At 40.8% G+C, this 22,612-nt stretch overlaps 1 protein-coding gene across 3 annotated transcripts in view; it reads right to left on the minus strand.

Annotated features, from left to right (window-relative positions):
• Positions 1–19,634, minus strand: part of LOC115773442 (tyrosine-protein phosphatase non-receptor type 12) — a 49,600-nt gene extending 29,966 nt beyond the window's left edge. For all 3 annotated transcript variants that reach the window (XM_030720180.1, XM_030720179.1, XM_030720182.1), the window contains exon 1: positions 19,070–19,634. In XM_030720180.1, coding sequence (XP_030576040.1) covers positions 19,070–19,171 — 102 coding nt within the window. In that variant the 5' untranslated portion in view covers positions 19,172–19,634. The remainder of the gene's footprint in view (positions 1–19,069) is intronic.
• Positions 19,635–22,612: the final 2,978 nt, after the last annotated feature.

Raw genomic sequence — 22,612 nt, forward strand, 5'->3', positions numbered from 1 at the left:
ACACAGAGACACTGCTTTACCAATCCTTCAACACCGACATCACTATTAATATCAGAGCACCACAGTCTCATACACAAACTCCTGCTCCTCTCTGTGTGACAGTGCATAAAGTTAAGCGTGGCCAAATCTAACAGTGGCTGACACTGATGAAAACACATTCAGTTAATGGGAAGAGCACAAGTATGTGGTCTCTTGTGTGACAGCAGGTCAAAGCTTAGCTAGCTGTCCTTGAACACTGCAGCCCAGAATAGAAGATGTTCAGACAGAGCAAAGATGAGAATTTCCTTCTGTTTACATGACCTGTAACTACAGTCATTATGTGTTGGGTTTAGGGCGTTTGCAAAAATGGAGGTGACCTACACATAACACTGAAAGCACCCTTTGTGGAAACAGAAGGATGAACCTGCAACTGTGTAGGCAGGCTTAGTCAAAGAGCTGACCAACAAAGTAGCTTGATTCCTCAAGCGTTATGCCACAAACTGATTTTTCTATGTGGCAATCTCTTATTTAGAACACGCTGCTACTATGATGTAAAAAAGACAAGTATTTTTTTTTCCCTCCTCTTGAAGAACCACATTTTATTAAGCATATTCTGAATCCTCCTTTGAGTTTTCACGCGCGATTCTTCAATTCATGATCTTCATTCTGGCCTCGAGCATAACAGCGCGAGTCTAAAGAAACTTCAAAAGCACAGCAAAACTTTTGTACCATTATAAAAGTCCTGCTGCTAATCTCAGATAACATTCACATGGTGTCACTCTCAAGGGTCTTTTTTTCATATTTCTTAAGTCGGTTCAATCCCTTTCCTCTCTGCTTCTGAGACAGTGAGGAAATTAAGAATCTCTCCACTTTTTCTGCCTCACTCTCTTCCTCTCTCTCTCTTTAAAGTCTGAGAAAGTCAGCGTGGGCGTTCAGGCTTCTGGAGCCTCGTGTGAAAAATGGCCCCACCTCTTCTTTCTGGCTGTCCTCCGGTTACTGTAACACAGGCATGTGCTGCACATCCTGACTCCCTGTGTTTCTTACACTTTCTTCTTTCCTTGTTTCACTTTTGTAACAACTTCCACACTACAGTGGACGTGTTAGCATGATATAAATGTGATTTAAAAAGTTAAAAAAGAAAACTCTAAACTTGATTTTTCAAATGTACAATGTTATTTACAAAAGTATATTTTTACATACTTTATTTCTTCATTTATAAAGAATTTAAAAAAAAGAAGATTATGACTATCATAAAGTCATCTTTTGAATCTTTCTGAACACAGTACATAGTTTATAGCAGCAGCACAGAAGGCCCACCCCAAAAAAGACACAATATGTTTTTCCACTTTCATTTTACAAACTGAGGGAGAGAAGGAGTGCAAAAACAAGATCCACACAGAGACCGTGGGCGGCAACACAGCTGTGCATGTGTGTGAGATTGTGTATGTGTGCGGTAATAGCATTAGAGCTCCTCTGGCCTCATGTGAATTACATTTGCAACAGAGGTCTGCTTCTGTGTTGGGCCACAGCCCGGGCAGACATTCACACACACACACACACACACACACACACACACACACACACACACACACACACACACACACACACACACACAGATATGCACAAAATGAGTAGAAAAGGCAGGCATTAATGATGATAAGTCGCTTCCCTTTGTAGCCCCTTTCGTTTCATTTACAGGAAACTGGGGGAATCAAGTTCATTTTCCCCATTAAATCTTGTGAATTTAGACATTCTGCAGCACCTAGCCAATACATTTTCTGATCCCTGAATCATTCATTTTAATCTATAATGACAGAATATATAATCTGCATTTTAGCTAAGATAATAACTGCCACAAATTTCAGCTAAAGTAATTCTAGGGGCTCAAGTTGACAAACCTCCAGTGCAGGGTCTGCTTTTGATTTTGATTGAATAGCTGCAATTTTGGGAGTTGTTAATCCAGTGGGTAGCTTTGCATGATTCACAGTTCAACATTATTCTTATACATCATATTCTGTGACTTGATAAAGCCCCTCAGTTCATCAACTGTCTAAAATGAGCCCTGTTAAGGCCACCCTCCCTTGAGTAACGTTTTTCTGTTTGGCCACACACTACAAAAGAGGAGGTTTGGACAGCAGGTAGGCGGGGCTTCTAGACTCCACCATTTAAAAGATATCTGCTCAGTGACATCATGCAGAGCCAAAAGGAGTAAAACCTGCCCGAAGCTAAGTGTTGAGATCAGTCTCAACCTTGAGCTGTTGGCTCACAGGGATTACTTACACATGCATTTACTATAAAAATTTTACTAATGTTTTTAGCTATAATTAAAGGCTATAGTGCCAGTGGTTCTAAGCTGCAAATGCACCGTAGAGCAAGATCTTCAGTATCAAAGTCTATCACTTTGTTAATCTGCTGACAGAGCAGCTGACTTGCCCATGGGACTGTTTCACTTACTACAATTACAGGAATGGCAACTGAAAACTAGTTCCAAATTGTCTACTCCATCAGAATGTATGCCTCCAAATGTATCAGTTCCTTTAAGCAAAACTTAGATTAAGAAGTTGCATAATAATGGCGGTGAACTCTGTGGCTGAAAATAACTTAAAAAACAAACAAAAAAAAAAAAAAAAAACCAAAAAAAACGCCCTATAAGCAGAATCTATAAAAGATACTGGCTCCAATATCCATGTTATAATTACTGACATTATTAACAGTTAAAGCCACTTAACTGAAAGCCTACATAATTTATACCATGTGGGAAAAAACATTTTCATAGTACTTAAAATCAGTTCCATGAAAAACTAAGTGCTGTTTCCATATAAATTAAGAGGGTAAGTAGCAGCCAGGTGCTGATAATCAAATGCACTTAACTAACTGATCATCAGCAAATCAGTGACCAAAGCAGAAGTTTTGTTTACAGTTTGTTGGTCTGGAGCATTCAGGTATGTTAACACCATGCTCCAGTCTTCCCAGGAGGGAATGTCCCAGAAAACTCCCCAGAAGGTTAGACAATGCTCAGAAACTGGAAAAACCCAAGACTCTACAGGCCTCAGTCAAAATTTTTAATGTTAAAGTTCATGACAGTACAACTAGAAAAAGACTGAACAAGAATTACTTGTTTGAAAGGGTTGCGAAGAGTAAGTCTCTTCTCTCTAAAAGGAACATGGCAGCACAGAGTAGGTTTGCAAAGTTGCATCTGAACAGCCACAAGACTTCTGGGAAAATCATTTGGACAGACGAGACAAAAGTGGAGATGTTTGGCCATAATGCACAGCATCATATTTGGAGAAAACCGCATCATATCAGCATAAACACCTCATACCGACTACCAGTAAGGTGGTGGAGGGGTGATGATTTGGGCTTATTTTGCAGCCACAGGACCTGGATACCCTGTAGTCACTGAGTCAACCATGAACTCCTCTGTATACCAAAGTACTCTAGAGTCAAAGGCCATCAGTCGAACAGTGAAAGCTTGGGTCAAAACTGGGTCATGCAGCTGGACAATGATCCCAAGCACAGCAGCAAATCTACAACAGAACGGCTGAAAAGAAACGAATCAATGTGCAGCAATGGTCCAGTCAAAGTCCAGACCTCAACTTGACTGATATGTTGTGCCGGGATCTTAAGAGAGCTGTGCATAAACAAATGGCTGCAAACCTCAATGAACTGAAGCAACGCTGAAATGAATAGGCCAAATTCCTCCACAACAATAAGAAACACTGATAAAGTAAGAAAACAATTTAAGTTATTGGAAAGGTTGTTTTACAAGCTACTGAATCATGGGGTTGCACTTCACAGTCCTGTGATTTATTTTTTTTTTTTTCCCATGCAACTGTATGCAAATTTAAATAAAACAATCAGTGCAAAAATTCAAACACAAATGTAGGTTACATGAAGAAAAAAGAAACTCTTTGGCTGTTTCTTAACTTTGTATACACATATACAGAAGACTTGGTTTAAAGGTTACAGTAAAGTATTTCAAAACATACATAACTATGAGTCACTGTTTATTGTGAAAGCCATGCTTTTACACTGTTTACATATTTCTTTTTGTTGATCACGCTAAGCATCTGCTTTTAACATGACAAATGTGCACTCACTGTCATTTCTCACTCAGTATCATGACAGATTATAAAGAAATATTGCTTTTCTCGCTACTTTCCCTTGTCCCAAAGCAAACCCTATATCTAATTATTCTTACTTTGTCTGTTACATAAAACACACACAGACACACATAAGTGTGTGCTTTCACAAAAGATTTCCATGCCTGGAGAATCAGAGTGAGACTGCTGCGCTCTACTTTTATAAAACAAACTAACAAGAGAGGTGAAGTGTAAGGAAATTAGAGAAAAAAAGTGGATGAGACGAGAACTCTGGTATTTCAGATAAAGGAGAAGAGGAGTGATCTGTGGTAAAAAAGAAAAAGAAAACAGGAGCACCGGGAAAAGATGGCGAGAGAAAAGGGAAGAGAAGGACAAGGAGAGAGTCGAGGCTTTTAAGAGGCTCTTGATAACTAAGCTAATGGGTTCTTTTATTCGTTGTTCCTGTCGTTCATTCACACGCTCCCGTTGCACACTCTGTCACTTCACACTAGCATCTGTTCTGAGTCGGTGCAGAGAAAGGGTGCAAAGAAAACTAAATATCCTTGTTTCTATCAGGATTCAAGTGCACACCTCTATTTAGGTCTTGTTTGTTATCGAGCACATGTATCGGTTTCTGCAACAGAGCACCTTCGGATGGGAGAAATTAGGTGGGAAAAAAGAAAGACGCAAGTTTGATTTTGGCTAATTTTACAATAGAATAAATATGGCAAATCCTGCATAAACAGATGTAAAACTGTGAAAAATGTGCAAGAGTGTGAGGTGATAATATTAAAAGCACTATTTTGACTAACAAGCAATACAGTTGTCAAAGTCAGCAGATAAAGTCTGTCCATGTTTTTCCCGCTTATCTGGGGCCAGGTTGCAGGAGCAGTAGCCGAAGCAGAGAAACCCAGACCTCCCTCTCAGTCACCCCCTCCAGCTTATCCAGGGGAACACCAAGGCGTTCCCAGGCCAGCTGAGTGACATAATCTCTTGAAGCGGAACCTCCTCCTGGTACCCAGTACACCTCACTCCAGAGGCACCCAAGAAGCATCCTAGTTAGATGCCATTTCAACTGGCTCCTTTCAATGCAGAGGAGTAGTGACTTTACTCTGAGCCCCTCTCAAATGACTGCACTCTTCACCCCATCTCTAAGGGACAGGCTAGCCACCCTTCATAGGATGCTCATAACCGCCAATTGCCCCCGCGATCTCGTTCTTTCGGTCACGACCCAAAGCTTGTGACCACAGGTGAGGGTAGAGACATAGCTCGACCAGTAAATGGACAACTTGACTTTTATGCTCAGCTCTCTCTCTTCATCACGACAGACTGGCGCGGCGTCCACATTACTGCAGCCACGGCCACAATCTGTCAATCTCCCGCTCCCTTCTTCCATCACGTGTGAACAAGACCATGAGATACTTAAACAACTCCACTTGGGGCAGCAACTCGTTGCTGGAACAACCGCAAATGTTCCAGTGCAAGCAGGAGGCCACCACCTGATGAAGCCAACAGAACATCATTCGCAAAAAGCAGAGAGGAGATTTTGAGGTCACCAAGGTGGAAGCCTTCTGTGACTTGGCTACGCCTAGAAATTCTGTCCATAAAAATTCTGAACAGAATCTGTGACAAAGGGCAGCCCTGGTGGAGTCCAACACTTACCAGAAACAAGTCTGACTTATTGCCAGTATGCAGACCAAGCTCTCGCTGCAATTGTACAAGGACTGAATGGCCCATAACAATGGGCCAGACACCCCATATACCTGCAGCACTCCCCCACAGGATACCCCAAGTGATGCGACTGAATGCTTTCTCCAAGTCCACAAAACACAAGTAGACTGGATGGGCAAACTTCCACACACGCTAGAAAATCCTTACAAGGCTATTGGGACAAAAATCACACTGTTTCTCTTGAATCCAAGGTTCAACTAATGGACTAATTCTCCTTTCCAGCAGCCTGGTGTAGGCATTCCCGGGGATGCTGAGTGTGATCCCCTTTTAGCTGGTGTGTACCCTCCAGTCCCCCTTCTTGAAGATGACCTCAGCCTTCCTCGACCTCCCTCAGTGTTTGTCCAACATTCGCCCCCGCCACCTGAACCAACTCACCTCCAGGTGGTGATCAGTTGACAGCTGAGCTCCTCTCTTCACCTGAGTGTTCAGAACATATGACCGCACATTTGATATTACAAATATCAATCATAAACCTGTGACCTAGGGTGTCCTAGTGCCACATGCAACAGTAGCTCAGGGGTGGCTGTAGCTCAGTAGGTAGAGCAGGTCACCTACTGATCGGAAGGTCAGCGGTTCGAATCCTGGCTACTCCGGGCTACATGCCAATGTATCCTTGGGCAAGATACTTAACCCCAAGTTGCTCTCCGACCGTTCTGTCGGAGTATGAATGCGTGTGAATGTTAGGTAATTAAAAGCACTTAGCTTCGTAAAAATGGAAGTGCTTGTATGAATGGGAGTGCATGGGTGAATGCAAACAGGTTGTATAAGCGCTTTGAGTGCTCATACTGAGTAGAAAAGCGCTATATAAGAACTAGTCCATTTACCATTTACATGCACTTGTGTTTAAAAAAAAAAAAAAATGGTGTTTGTTATGAGCAAACTGATTTGCACAGATCCAATAACAGAACAGCTCTCAGGTTCAGATCAGGTTGGCCGTCAGTAGATTAAGTATTTAATTCCACATTTAAGAAATGAAAAACAGGCCTCAGCACTATCTGATATATCCCTTAAAATTAATCACTTTCTAGAAAGGTATTAAACTTCATGTCAGCTTAAGAGTTTCAGCACTACTGTACTGAGTTTATCTTCTACCCCCATAAAAGATCTCAGCACATTAAAAGCAAGTACAAAAAAACTACAGGAAATCGTGTTCTCAGAAAACCTTATAACAGCTCTTGGGGACTTTAAAGGTGTGAAAACCACAAGTGATTCTCAAGTACAGGTTTGTAATTTTAGCTCTGAATTTTAAATTTCTAAATCTTTTAGCTTCTGTCTCTTCCAAAACTCCAGTGTACTCTGGTCACCTGCTATGGCATTGTTTAAGTGCTCTGTGTGTATAGGCACTGCTCACTAAGAGGTGCCAGTTAACAGAATCTCAGTTTACCTGTAGACGACTGAACCAGAACAAGGCTCATGCTCATGCATCTCTGGCTGTGAGGTGGCAGTTTATTACTTGTTGGAGGATGTTCTACATTGAGTGGGTGTGAAGCACATATGTAAGGTAGTGATGTAGATCAGTCATGTGAGAAACAGCACAACAATCTGGGCAATTCAGCTACATTTGTACACATGGGGGAGTGGGACTATGTATGAAAACCTCCTAAACAAAGCAAAAAGTCTTTAATCACTTCAATCACATCTTGGTTGTCTTAATTTTAAAATTCAGCATGGTGGTGTAAAAAGGTAAAATTACAAAAACTGTGTCACTGTCCAAATACTTATGCCCCTAACTGTGGCTTATCAAAAAAGATGCACACTAATCACACTGAAGAAAAGGGAAAACCCCACATAGAATATGCATGGGTAATGAGTAATTTATAGCCAAGACCCCACTGAAACCAACCTCACTGCACTGTTGTGGCTGCATCTGCAAATGTAGCAGGTGAGCTAACTGCTCATGTATATGTTAGAAGACGATGTGTTGAATCAACAGCGTGCACTCTACAGGGGTCCAGTTGTGCCTATTTTTCCATTTTTCTCGCTCCCAACTTTTATGCGTCTCAAATTGCTCATTTTCCTTCCATATTCTGTTTCTACCACATTCTCACATCCTATCAGTCTGAGAAGTTAAGCAGTGTGACTGAGCTGGCCAGTTTCCTGTGAACGCTTGACTTCCACTGCCACGCATACGAAGGGCGGTGCCCCAGCAGCCCACAGCCAACTTTGCAGACCCCCTTGAGGGCGTGACTGAGTCACATGTCCTCACAGACACGTTTCCTCACAATGACTTGACTTAGCCTATAATGACTTAGAGATGCCAGGGTGATTACTGAGCTGAGAGACAGACTGATATTCTAATATAAAGATATTAGAATGATTAAAAAAATGCAAACAAGGATCATGGTGGAGACTGAAAGAGCGCTTTACCAGGAGATGTAGTTGTTAGCGGGTCTAACCTACTTTCTGTCTCCTGGCTGAACAAGTCAGCATCACTGTACTTCCCTGGTACACTGAATAATTCACACATACACAGAGAAACACGTTCTGTTTCTTCAACTCTTCTTCAGCTGATTGACAGAAAATAAGCTCTTCCTACAGCAGCAGTGGGGAGAAGGTTTTTGAATGTGTGTGGCCAGGAAGTGCTGTTATTGAGCGTTACTGGCAGAGAGGCTGCACTGACGGTCACCTTCCATGCAGATACACATACACACACACATGCTAAAATAGGTCACCCCTCACAATGTTCTCAGAAAAATCCATCTCCCGCGCTGCTAGCATGCGGGGAAAAGATGCACTGCTACAGCACAGAGACTAAAAGGGTCTGTGTGAGTTTGTTGCTCTGCTTCCCTCTGTCAAACAATTCAATCATCGTGATCTGTGCTCTCTCTGCCTTTCTTTTATTGCAGCATTAATGTCCCTCATCAGAAAAAGGCTGCATAAGTCCAAAATCATACTCAGTTATGAAGAAAGATGTGGCTGAGAAAAAAGCAACAGCAGAAACATTAGCTTGACATTTTGTGAAAAATATACTGTCTTTGTTTCACTTTAACAGCAAATTTATTTTTTACGCTCCAGATTTTCCTTAAAAAAAAAAAAAAAAAAAAAAAATTGTAGACAATGAAATGTAAGAAGAAGAATCAGAAGAAGAAGAAACAGCCTTTATTGTCCCACAGAGGGGAAATTTGGGTGTAACAGCAGCCGCAGTTATTATAAATATAAATAAAGATATAATAATTCACACTATTAAGAAAAGAATATATATAAAATCAACAAACAATATTAACCTTAATACTACTACTAATAATAATAACACTATATACAATGTACATGAATGTAATCATATAGGCAAGAAAGAATTTCAAGCTCCAGTGAGAAACTATGACAAGCTGGTGCATCAACTTAAAATAAAGCCATATAAGACTCAAGTCAAGAAGAAAAAGTGCTATAAATAAGCAATTCAACATCAAATTTAAATTGATTTAAAAGCGTTTCCTTAATGCTAAGCTACAGACAGTATAAAAGAGACACAACCACCCTGACATGTGGGGTCCCGTCTTGAAGCATCAAGAGTTTTACGGTTGTCACGATACTAGAATTTCAAACTAGATACAGATATCCAGGAAAATACTTGATAATATTTTCAATACTGGCAGGTGAAATTTTTTTTTTTTTAAATAAAGATTAGAAAAATACACAGACATCAATATTCTCTGGTTTTTCTTCTTAAGATTGAGGCTATGCAACTTTTACCTGGTACTACAGTCATTTTGTTTTGGTTTGTTTTTTGGCTCAGATGTCGACTGTTTTTTGTTTCAGAGAACAAGCCAGCATGTCAGGTGCCTGCTATTAGTTGTACAGTTAAACAGAGCTTAAAAATCATGCTCATTAACAGAGGAAATAACATCAAACCACACCCTAAGTACTGCAATGAGTCAGGGGTTCAGACCCGATCGTTAGCCACAGATCTTGACAAATAATGATGCCAAACAACTAGCATAAGCTGCCAAGCTTAGCATACACACTTTTATGCATTGTGCACTCATTTCCACTTGAAGACAACTGGCCAATATAGGTCAGTGGAGCATTGACAGTATGGGTCTGTAAAAACAGTCTCTTACACAGGGGTGAGACAGCAATGTGATTTTTTTTTTTTTTTTTTAAAGTAGCCATCGGGCTTTCCTTTCTGTCACACTTTCATTTTCAGTTCTAACGCATCTGGTTGAATCCCTGTGTATGTCTTGCTATGAGAGTCAAAGGCCGAGGATGATGATGCACAAACAGGACACAAGGTTACAATAATGTCAAGTAATTATTCTGTAACTATATTTGCAATTTGAGTCTGTATGCAGGTTTATGATTCAGAGGGACTGCAGGAAGCACCTGTGCTGAACATTTAAAACCACCATTACTCCTGAGTGCTCACTTCCTTTGGGACCGCGAATGCCACCCATGCATGTACAGTATACTCTGTAGACAGACGCGCACCGAAACCTACTCACACTTCTTCCTCTGATTTAATGAGTCACTGTTTCTGTGACTTTGTGATGTCAAAAGACAAAACGAAGTGGACAAAGAAAATAAAAGCAAGTGGAAGGAAAAGGGACTGGAATACAGTCGGACAAACTGATGAGGGAAGTGGAAAATTAAACAGCCTACAGACAATGAATGCAGAAACATTTCTGCAGAATTGTTTAAATGTTTTGTCAGTTTGAGATTAAGTTTGGCTGGTTTCGTTTTTTGAGACAGTCAAATAATGTATAATGAAATCTAATGTAATGAAAAACAAGGTTTCTTTGAGGTGGACACCCAAAAGCCCAAGAACAAAATCTCAAGAATAAAATAAAAATCCTTACTAATCTTTTACTGGCCTTTCAGTTTATATTCTCCTTCCTTCTGATTGGCTACCCCTTACAAACCCAAGATTTGAAGAGCAAGAGCTTTGTGCCTGAGATGTCCATATTAGGCTCTGAAGCTGAGAGTGAGAGTGAACCTAATTATCACAGCATGACCTCTCCGCTGCCTTTGCTCCATTTTGTTTCCCTAAAAGAAGTCTGAAATTTAATCACCTTCTCAAACTCATTGGACAATTTTAAAGACCCATCATCAACAAGGAACTTGATCCTGAAATAATTAATACAGAAAAGTAATTCGATCAGCTGCATTTCTAGAGCACGTACGCACGTACACATAAATGGTTAACATTTACCAGTATCGGCTTGTTGGTAATTTCCCACCCTGGATCAGAGCCTACAGCAGGAAGCAGATGTGAACAAACCTCATAATCCCAATCATCTGGGACAGGACCTCATTGTGTGTTTCGTGTGTGCTCGGTGGCTACGTGCATGTATTAATCGCCTCCCTGCTCAGATACTATATTCACTCTGTTAAAGGTCAAGCTGCTGACCAAATCTGGACTTTAGCGTGTGATTCTGTGGATTAATATAACATTTTAGATACAACATTTACAAAAGCAGGGTAAATGAGTGCAGGTAAATGAATGTGGGTGAGGTGGCATGAACGCTATGACTCGTCCCTTTATGCATTTCCTTTCACATAAGTCATTCATTACACACAGGGCATAATTTCCTGAGTATTTCACTGTGTGGTCTCCTTATCTTGATCAATTAAGATCTTCTGGGTTGCCAGTGGGTCAGCTAGTTTTCATCCTCTCTCTGTCTCAACCCCCCCACCCACATGCACCCACCCCTACCCCAACTGTGGACCGGAAATATTGCGTTACGTCTCTTTTGAGAAACATCCGACTTATAGGCAAAAAGTTATTTTCTGGGTTAAACCGTGGGAAGGTGCGGGTGAGAACAAAGAGGATTGTGACACTACAAGAAATTGGGAAGTCATGTTTCTTGTTGTAGTAACATGCGGCGGGCTGATGGTGGTACACACACACACACACACACACACACACACACACACACACACACACACACACAGAGCAGCCGACCCCTGCAGTGTAACCCCCTGCACACATTCTCACAAACAGGCTGATAAAAGCAAATGTACAGCAGCTGCAATAAAACTTGTTACCTACACAATACAAAGAAATAATTATAAATATGTTAATTATGACAACCTTAAAAAATTTTACTTAAATATTTTGGATTTTTGTGACATTTTATTTTTAGTTCATGAAATGTTTTATTATTGAATATTTAACTATTTTGTAGATTAAAAATATACAGCTCTGTGCACTTTTCTATTAATTTTGCATGTTCTGGGTTTGCAGTTGCCAATTATGAACTTTTGTGCTAATCTTATGCATGTTCTGTCATTCTGAGTTGTTCTATATTTATTATGTTTACAGATCTGTTGCCCCAGTCGTGTTTTATTTATATTCACATTAAAATCGCAAAGCTATAACACCATGAGCAAAACAGATAGCTGGGTTAGTGATAACTCAGTGTAGGAAAAGGAAGCTCTTGGAGGAGAATTTGCAAGACTGGTGCTCAAGCGTGAGCAATCGCTCACTTGTATTTCTAATACAAGAGTAATGAATAATGACTGCTGCAGTAATTTATCTGAAGAAAATAATTTTTTTAAGTTCTGCAGTTATGAATTTAGTAGACAGTATCAAGTAAGCCACTCGTGTTATGATCCTTAGTTGGACCGGGTGTGTCAGCAGCCCTCAGCCTGTTGGGAGAAGGTGCTTCAAGTGGCACTTGGAGACTAAGCTACCATTTGAGAAAAACTAGCAGTAGAGCTGAACCAGAGAAAGAACATATTTGCTGGATTATGTAGAAATGTCTATAAAGGTAATGAAGTCAGGTTCTAATTTAATGGAGAGGGAACACTGCCAACGGGCTGCCAAAAGTGCCTTCTGACAGTATAATCAAAAACAAGAACAGACCAAATGTCAGATGACAAAGAAGCTCTTTTGTGCAGATTTTAGAAACCACTGCTAAACTGTTTTTGCAAACAACATAAATACAATTTAGAAATGTCTCTATGCCTAACTGATGGGGTGAAAATGAGAGCCTAGAATGAACAGGCAGTCCAGGAGACAGCTTAATGGCCTCGCTTCCAAAAGAACCTTAAAAGAAAAAGTTCCTCAGATGGCGCTTGGAGGAACTGCAGTTTCTGCCACTTCTACATTGGCTTCATCTTGCAGCTCTGGAGGTGGACCCTTGGTTAAGACTGGTGGGTCATTTTTGCTACTATTCACATAATTTATCAGGTCAGTGCTTTCTCTCCCTTTGGCAATAGTGACTTCCACTGACAAGTTTGCCCCAGACCTCCCTCAGTAACCACTGTCACTTTTAAAAAAAAACACAAAACAAAAAAACAAACACTGTGGCATCAGTGGCTACCAGTGTTACAAATCCCTGCCCAAGTGTTTGTGTGTGGGGGGTAATACATGGGCAAAAAAGGCCTTCAGATTCTGCACTGAATGTGGAAAAACACACACACACACACACACACACACACACACACACACACACACACACACACACACACACACACACACACACACACACACACCTCGCATAAGGGAAAGCCCCCCGGTGACAGTGGAAACTGTTACCACACACACAATCATAAACACACACGTATGTTTGGCATTGTCACATCTCCTCTCTTCATCTCCTTGCTGAGCATTTAATGTCTGTGGTCTGATGAACACTGTAGTGAAGCGTGCGTGTTTGCACTTTTTCGCTTCCTTTGATGTGCTCCTTGGGAGTAATCTGCTTGCAGAGTTGTGGCAAGCGCGGACACAAAGAGGCTCAACTCCCACTTCTAAACCTTGTCTAGACTACAAAATTGAGTCCAGTGTTCCCAAAAGCAGGTACACGTGTTTTTATGAGAGTGTATTTGGAAACATTATCACCTCAAAGTACATACACACTCCACAACGCGCACCTCAACCTTTTCTTGTAGTAACAGACTTTCTGTGGTGTAACAAGATCCAGTTTGAGTTTGCACAAGTTAAAATTGATGACTAATAACATTTGGAGACAATGCCACCAAGGACAGCTTTGCAAAAATCCATGCATACGACCCTGTGAGGCATTTAGGATTGAACTGCTCACTAAATGTTTTATCAGGCTGCATGGTGGCCCAGTGCCCTATCACAGAGAGGTCACAAGCTCAACCCCTGCAGCTTCTATGTCTATCACCAGCTGTGTGTTCAATCAACCTGCCTTGAGCTAAAGTCTATAATCAGACTACCTCACCCAGTGTACTGAAAGTATGACTGTTATTTGTACAGAGGTCACACAATGTGTAAATCCATATGACAAAAAAATCCTACTGATTGCAAAATCCAATAAAAAGTCTGCCTCTCTTTGCACCGAAATGAAAGACACTTTAAATTAGACCATAATAGTCGACTCAGCTGAGCGAGCTTTGATTGGTCAGTTAAATAGGAAGTCAAGTGGAGACACCACTTTAAATAGGATCCTTACTCTGCCCACAGGAAATTACACACAGATCATCCCCAAGAAAGCAACAAGTGAGAGTTTTCTGTGTAGAGGTTCCACTTGTTTCACAGTGCCAGATTTGTGAGTCACAGTATTATTTATGACACAGCTATTTCCAGGTAAGGGAGATTATTACAATCTAAGGATTAACTCCCAGCGGCAAAGCAGAACAATCAGTTTTACACTTCAATGAATACACAAAATTCACCTTGTAAAGGGGACAGTCATGCTGCAAATAAGTAAAACATGCTTGTTAGCACTGTGAGATATTTAGGATGGACTTGAAACACGGCCACAGCAGCTCTGATGATGTTCTCCATCCTACCCACACCAAATATTTTGTCATATCTTTAACATCTATACAACATCATTTTTATAGTACTTTGGACAGTACTATAAGTAAGAATCTGAAGCAAGTCATATATTGCAACTGTATATAGAAAATGGAAGTAGCTTCGAGGTCTGAAAAGCGAAGGCAATAAGGAAGTGCCTTTAACCTGCATTCGTTTTAATGACCAGCAAAGGGAGATTGCTCGTGTTTCAAACTGCTCATGTAGCTTGAGGTACCATAAAGGGACTTCACTTACCAATAGGTATCACGTCAATCTTTTATTTACAGTCTATGCTGTCATTGTGTGAATGAATTGTGAAATTGTATTTTATTAAAGGGAACTTTTTAGTTCCCTTTAACAGCCTTTTCTGTGTTATGACTAGAATGACTTTATGGGGAAATCCAAAGTAGTGCTATTGTTCACCTGACTCAGAGACACACTCACACCCAGTGGCTGAACATACTCTAATTCAACCATCTTGGACTGTAGCTGGCAACTGTAGTCCTTGTTGCTCTGAAGATGAGCTCCAAGCTGGACTGTAACTCTTAGGAGGACCTGCAGCTGGTGGAGAACTGCTTTGTGCTCCCACAGAGAGCTCACAAGGACTACCAGCCTGAGTTCAAGAGGGTGGAGTTGACATGAATCTACTGAAGATGAGTTGTTGGAGGCGGCTTTTAAAAACATAAAGCCCATATTTAAAAAAAAAAAAAAATTCAGATTTCAACTTTTTTAAGAAAGAAAACTTGATTGGTGGATTTATATTGTATACTGAATTATTACATTAATTTTGTCATTTCACTCTTTCCCTGTGTTACCCAACTTTCATGAACTGTTATGGTTTATCTTAATTCCTCCTCTCGGTTCTGTGGTTGAACAGGCTATTTAAAAAAAAAAAAAAAAACTCATACATAAGCACTAATAGCTGGTTTGGAAAGTCGTGGGTCGACAGAAGCCGCTGATAACCATCCTTTGTGGAAAAAGTACGACTGTCATTGTTGCATCTGCACAGATGGACTAGATAACAGTACATATCTGACCTTTTATCCTATATGTACTTTTTGGATTAAGTCATCATCACCAGGCAAAAGTATGTATACATACACACACAAAAAATGCATGCATCTTTTACTGATGACACAGTTTAACCTTTTTTAAAAAAAAAAAAAAAAAAAGCACCTGTAACACCCATTTCCATCTCACATTTTTATTCTTAGCCTCTAGTAGAGCAGCTTTGCGTGATTCACTGTAAAAAAAAAAAGAAAATCCTTATCCTATACTTGGCCTCAGCTCATTCACTGGCTCCTCACCCTTTAAGCCAGCAATCTTCTGATTGGCTACCCCAGTGAGCAGATGGTTTTAACAACAGATGGGTGCTTCTGCACTCCCACTTTGACATCATACAGAGCCAAAAGTAGGGAAAAAAAATGTCTGAAAAAGGAGACACTAGAGCAGTCTGAAGCCTGAGCTTTTACCTGACCTCACCAGCATCCACCACTGCAATAGTTTATATGTGACAGATTGACTCTGAATCTGATTTCCATTTGAATTCACCAACAAAGTGCTCGTCACTGGACAAAGACACACTATGAACAAATTAAAGAGCTCAATTACATCACCAAATAATACAGGTCTCTAGAGCAAACATTTAATTCTCAGTATACATCTTTAACACTGCTCATCATGCTTTCTGCATTGTACTTCATGAGAGGCCATAAAAACTTTACCTCCCATGTAATCTGCCTCTACATGACTGCCACTGAAACAGCTCACTGTACAGTTTTCTAATGAGGTCAAACATGACAAGAGACCCCACGATACTTCCAATTAGGGTGCCAGGTAGAAGAAAAACCTGAAGCATCCCCATTGCATCAAACGGCAAAACAACTACTGAAGAAAACATATAATCTCTGACTCTTTGCCCCACCAGAGCCTGTAATTATGTGAATAAAACACATTCTATATATAAACAACAATAGGCAGTTAAAGTGGGTGTTATGTCAGGGTGTTCTGGTGAGTCACTTTGTAGAGAAGCACACCCCATGTGCTTGTGGTATTGTGAGCTTGACTCCAGCAATTGAAAGCCTCACAAGGCTTGAAATCAGTGCCACAGACTAGCGGCAACTGGCTAAAACACTTACTTACATGTTTTCTGCGGCTTGTGAGGCTTAATGGCGCTCCGTACACTGGCACACAGCCCACCTGTGCTCAATCGGGACAAGTTTTCTTGACTGCAAGCTGGTGCATTTGCTAAATAATTTAGGTGAAACTCAACATTCACAAGCTGCTGCCAGCTGTGAGGAAATTTTAGCTTGAAGACAAATTTCTATAAACCTCATTCAGTAACATTGCATGTACAAAAATAACCTGATTACTATGACTAATGAGATAAAGGATAATTGAATTAATTGAAGCACTTTAATGCCCAACAGATTAAGTTTATATGAGCTGCTTGATTATCAAGTTACTGTCTAGAGACATGTGTGATAGCCCAAAGGCTAACAGGAAATCTATTGTATTTCATGCCAATGAAACTCATTTGAAAGGAAACTGCAGACATCACACAAATAATCAAGAGTTAAAACATGAAAAAGTGTCAGCAGTTTCCTGCAACATCTATAAAAGACACCACTTTTAGTAGCCACAAAACTGGTGGGGTGTTTTGCTGGAGAAACTGACAGCAAGAAACACCTTCTCATCGTTAAAAGCTTTAAAATTGTGTTGCTTTGCCTACGAGTCCTCCTCACATATGTGTGGTTGTTGGAGGCAGTGTGACAAGGCGTGGACGTGTGTAATCTTATGAATGACAAGTATAGTGGTGCTAAAAGAAGAACCTGCATTTAACCAGCTCACTCTACATACAGAATTTAAGGGTAAGAGAAACAGGCAGGCAATAAAATCGCAAACATATGGACATTAAACTGAGGCTATAGCGTAGAAATTCAAACTAAAGAGGCTATGTATTCTGAAATCAATGTTCTGTAAATAAGCCAAAGGCAGACTAGTTCCAACTCCTTAGCGCTCGTCCATCAAGCATTTCCTTAATGCCCCTCACATAGCAGAGAATTCATTTTTTCTTGGCGCAACATCTCCCAGCTCCTTGTTTTCTGCAACTTTCGCTCAAAGGACAAGACAGAAGGCTAAGTCAAGAGCACAAAATTAGACACAGCTCTGCTTATTACAGAAACTCTTATGTACTTAATCTCAACGAAAGAGGCCCTGATCCAAAGTGTGCTAGAGTGTTGCATTTTTAAAGCCAGGACAAAATGTTATGAAATGGGCCAAGAAAGAATGTTGCAAGCTCCAGCAAGCAGCTTGCATGAAGTAGGGAAGTGAGGAGAGTCTGTGTGTGGGGGAAAAAGTTAACCATTCTGGTGCTGAGCAGCTTCATTCTCACATAATAAAAAAATCGCAAGATGATTAATAAATAAGTAATGTAATGGAAGGTAATGTTGCTCGTGAAAAAGAAAAAAACAAACAAACCCTAAACCCATAAAACTGTAAACTTGGTTAAATAGCTTTAGTATAACTTTAATTGCTGTAAATAAAGATAATAAATCAAATTATACCAGAAAATTACCAAACATATCTAAATTAAAAGCTGACTCAATGACACAAATGCTTTTATAGGAGTGGCATTTTGAGCTATTTCACAAGCCCGGTCCTATTTCGAGTCCAGACTTAGAACACAGTGACATCCAGTTATGTAGAGAAGCCAAACTAATGACTGCGGGTCAGCAGTCACCACAAAATATGCATTCAAAATTACTTTAACAGCAAGCATCTCTATTCAATCTCAAAAGATCCTCTCCACATGTAGGAAAGTGACGAGTTTAAAACTAATGCTGTTATAAGTTTTAGTTTAAATGGCTTTCAAATCAACTTAATGGTCATTTTTGTGGGTGCAAGGTGTGTGTAGCGCTTTGCAATTTGACTGCTTTAAAGTGGAAATGTAAATAAAAGTTTGCATGTGACCAGATTTATGAATCACCAGAGCAGATATCTGCCAAATCTTCTAATAAAATTGAATTCATTTTCATAAATAGTTCAGTTTTCTAGCATTGAAACACAGGGGAAACCATGGGAGATCAAGCATACAGTTAAGCTCAGGTTTGTGGATATTTACTGCTTATTGAGGACAATGAATCACTGCACTGTGTCTCAATCAGACATATAGCCACAATAAAAGATTCACCTACAAGCTGCTCCAGCAACATCATTTTAAGAAATACATTAACACAGGGCTGCAAAGAGACGTCAATGTGTCTTAACTGTTATTTGCCTTTTTTTCCATTTTAAAGAAACAGGAGTCGGTGGTGTTTCTGTAGCATGGGAGACAATGCTAGGCCGCCATGTAAAGCCTAGAAATGGGAGGAAAAAGGAAGAGGGCAGTGTGGCCGCCCCTGCCTCACCTCCTAGGGGATACACGGAGAACCAGGAGACGGGGAGGGGGCTGGGTGGAATACGGAAGGTCAGTAAGAAGGAAAAGGTGGAGGTTATAAAGGGAAGAGGGTACATGTGAGATAGATACAGGATACAAGAAGCCAGACAGAGGCGCCTGTAAATTTTGACCCACCATAAAGTCGCTGCCGAAGTTATCCTCTCCCCTCTCATCGTCCCCCTCTCTCATGGCCTTCACCCCCTGGATAAACTTTCTCAGGATGCCGGCTTGGTCCATGCTTCAATCTTCCTGTTGCCTTTTCCTTTAAGAAAAAAAATCTCCCAAACTAGCAGGGGGGGTAGGAGAAATGTTAAAAAATAAAACAAAAGAGGACACTAGGAAAAAGGGAAGAAGGGAGGGAGGGGAGGATAAATAAAAATAAATAAGCTTCACGGGTCCTCCCAGAGAGTCATCGTCGGCTCACAACACAGCACATTTTTTTATTATCGCCCCATGTTGTTTCTCCCTTTCCTTCTTTCTTCTGGACTGTTTTCACAACGACAGCGGTTAGTCCCGGAGAAAAGCAGCAGCGGCCGGGTTTTCTGCCCCGTACGCAACTTCACAACCACGGCGGTGCACCAACTGTAAACACTCGGCTGTGCGAGAAATGAAAAATAAAGGGAAAAAAGACAAGAACCCGGGTCTGGCCAGCCTATGTACCCCTCCCTGTCTACCTCGGCTGCCACATTCACACACTGCTGCTCGTTATTCGCTACTGGGGAACATCCGGACTAGGTAAAGCCAAGGATCATATAGCCCCGCCTCTTCCAGGATATAGCAAGCTCTGATTTGGCAACGCAGACCAGGAATTAGACTCTAACTGGCTAAACTGGATGTCGCTCTACCAAATAGCGCGGTCTCATTGGATATAATGTGTGCCTGTCGTTTTGACGCTATTCGTCACTGGTGTGATGAATTACGATATGAAAACGTAACGTTTAAATCAGCGGCGTCACTGGTTTCCTCTAATATGGATACTTTTTATATATTTGATAAAATTCTGCTGTACATAAATAATGTGTATATTGTAAAAGTCTGAGAACTGCATTTTATACATTTAAAATATTATGTTCTATCTAAATGTTTACATCTAATTGATAAAACAAAACAATAGCTGTAGGCCAGATTTTGGTCCACATTGACATTACAGCATTTTGCCAGCTGCACATCCATGTGTTGCATTTCCAGCTGGCACTACATCCTGAAGCTGCTCTATTGGATTGAGATCTGGTGACTGTGGAGGCCATTCGAGTACAGTAAACTCATTGTCATGTTCAAGAAACCTGTTTGAGATGATAGGAGCTTTGTGACATGCTGTGTTATCTTGCTGGAAACAGCCATCAGAAGACAGGTACACTGTGGTCATAAAAAGATGGACACAATCAGCAGCAATACTCAGGTAGGCTGTGGAATTTAAACAATTCTCAAATTGGTCTAAGGGGCCCAAAGTGTGATAGGAAAATCTCTCCCACTTTGTCACACCACCAGCAGCAGACTGCCCTGTTAATACGAGGCAGGATGGATGCATGTTTTTATGTTGTTTATGCCAGTGTGACCATAAAGTTGCAGCAGAAATTGAGACTCATCAGCTCGAGTAACTTTTTCCAGTCTTCTATTGTCCAATTTTGGTCAGACTGTGTGAACTGTAGCTCAGTTTCCTGTTCTTAGCTGACAGGAGTGGTACCTGGTGTGGTCTTCTGCTGCTGTAACCCATCTGCCCTCATGGCTGGACGTGTTATACCCACACATAACCAGGTATGCATCTTCTGCATACTTTGGGTGTAACGAGTGGTTATTTGAGTTACTGCTGCCTTCCTTGAAGCAGTCTGGCCATTGTCCTCTGACCTCTGGCATCAACACAGCATTTTCACCCAGAGAACTGCCACTCACTGGATACTTTTTTAGACCACTCTTTGTAAACCCTAGAGATGGCTGTGTGGGAAAATCCCAGTAGATCAGCACTTTGTGAAATATTCAGACCACCCCCTCTGGCAGCAACAACTTTCAAAGTAACTTGAATCAGCTCAGTTTGAACTTCAGCAGGTTGTCTTGACCATGTCTACATGCCTAAATGCACTGAGTTACTGTCATGTGATTCGCTGATTAGATATTTGCCTTGACAAGAATTTGAACAGCTGTACCTAATGAAGTGGCCAGTGAGTGTATACATTCATACATTTCCCTGTCTTCATATTCTTGGAGAAAGGGCTGGGTGTTGAATATATATGTTATGCAATATTGCGAAGAAATTCCAACTTGAGCCTCCAGTTCATTTAAATTTGATGTAACTGACAAACTGAAGAGAAAGTGAGCGTGCCAAAGACGGAGGAAAGAACAGAGGAACCAAATTGGTATTCAGGATAAAGCTGTCTGGGGACAGGAACTCAATAGACACTTATGCACAACGAACTGTCTTCCAATAAACACAGAGGGGAATCAAGTCACTTTGTTTTCCTTTAGTTCGAGCAGTGACAACAAACAAACCCATCTATTCAGTCTGAGTAAGAGGGAGAAGGAGAGGGGACGCTGTCACTGAGCCAACAAGCCTTTTCCTCACACAAACTGCTTGTTGTTGCTCTTGTCTTTAAACTTATTTGCTTGTTATCCCAGTAAATATTCACTGTTTTCTTTGCTTTCTTGTCCCTCGCTCCTCGTGTTTCTATTCTGGCCCAATTTCATGTCCTTCTCAATTTCCTACTTTTTCTTTCTCTGTTTATTGTTATTTCTGAGCTGACTCAAACTTTCTTGCCCTTAGCTGTGCACTGAGTGGGATCTATAGTTTGGCTGTTGCTATATATGAGAGATTCATTATTTACTAATCCACTAACTGAATTCTGAACATTTTTTGCTGATTTAAGTTCCTAAAAATAGGAGAACCCAAAGATATTCAGCCAAACAAACAAACAAAAAGCCCTAACATATCCTCAAACTAGGAAACATTTGTTTTGGGGGTTTTTTTTGCATTCAGCTACCGACTGCAAGTAGTTGCAACGACCAACTGGTCAACCAGAGTCAACCACTTTCAATCACAAGGCAACTACACAGGTTGTCTGGTGGGAGGCAACTTGTCTTCAAACGACTGTTGTCTGAATTGCACTGACTGCAATCACTCTCAGACAGGTTTGCAAATGATTGCCATCTAATTTATAAATGAAGACAGAGTGCCAACACGTTGCAATCAGTCTGAGTCAGTATGCATCAATGAGGGCAACTTGTCTACAATGCATCTCTTTGCAACCGGGGACCCGACTCAGCTGGTTGGGTTGTTAGTTGATTGTATTCTGGTTATATTCCTATCTAAAAGCATTTTGCAGTTGCAGTCCATTTGTCTTCTGATTGGTTGCCCCTTGCAAACACATAGTGTTGGCTTCTGCATGTCTGTGGCGAGGCTTGTTTCTTCCTTCCACAGTTCATTAGAAACAGGTCAAGCAGACTGAGGAGATAAACACACGTCAGAGAGTACTCTAGTCTACTGTACTCTGTGCGTGCGCATGTGCATGACTTGTCTTATGGTTGTATGATGAAGAATATTTTAGGAAAGACCTTCTGGCCTTCTCTCTTTTCTCAGCACTGGCTCTGGTTGCTGTGTACTGTATCTGACCCTGACCTCTGATCTCCATGCGGAGAAGAGGGGAGTTTCACAAGAGGGGGGATCAGTTACGCATGATATTTTTATGA

This window comes from Archocentrus centrarchus, chromosome 23 (assembly GCF_007364275.1).
Source record: "Archocentrus centrarchus isolate MPI-CPG fArcCen1 chromosome 23, fArcCen1, whole genome shotgun sequence".
Lineage (NCBI taxonomy): Eukaryota > Metazoa > Chordata > Actinopteri > Cichliformes > Cichlidae > Archocentrus > Archocentrus centrarchus.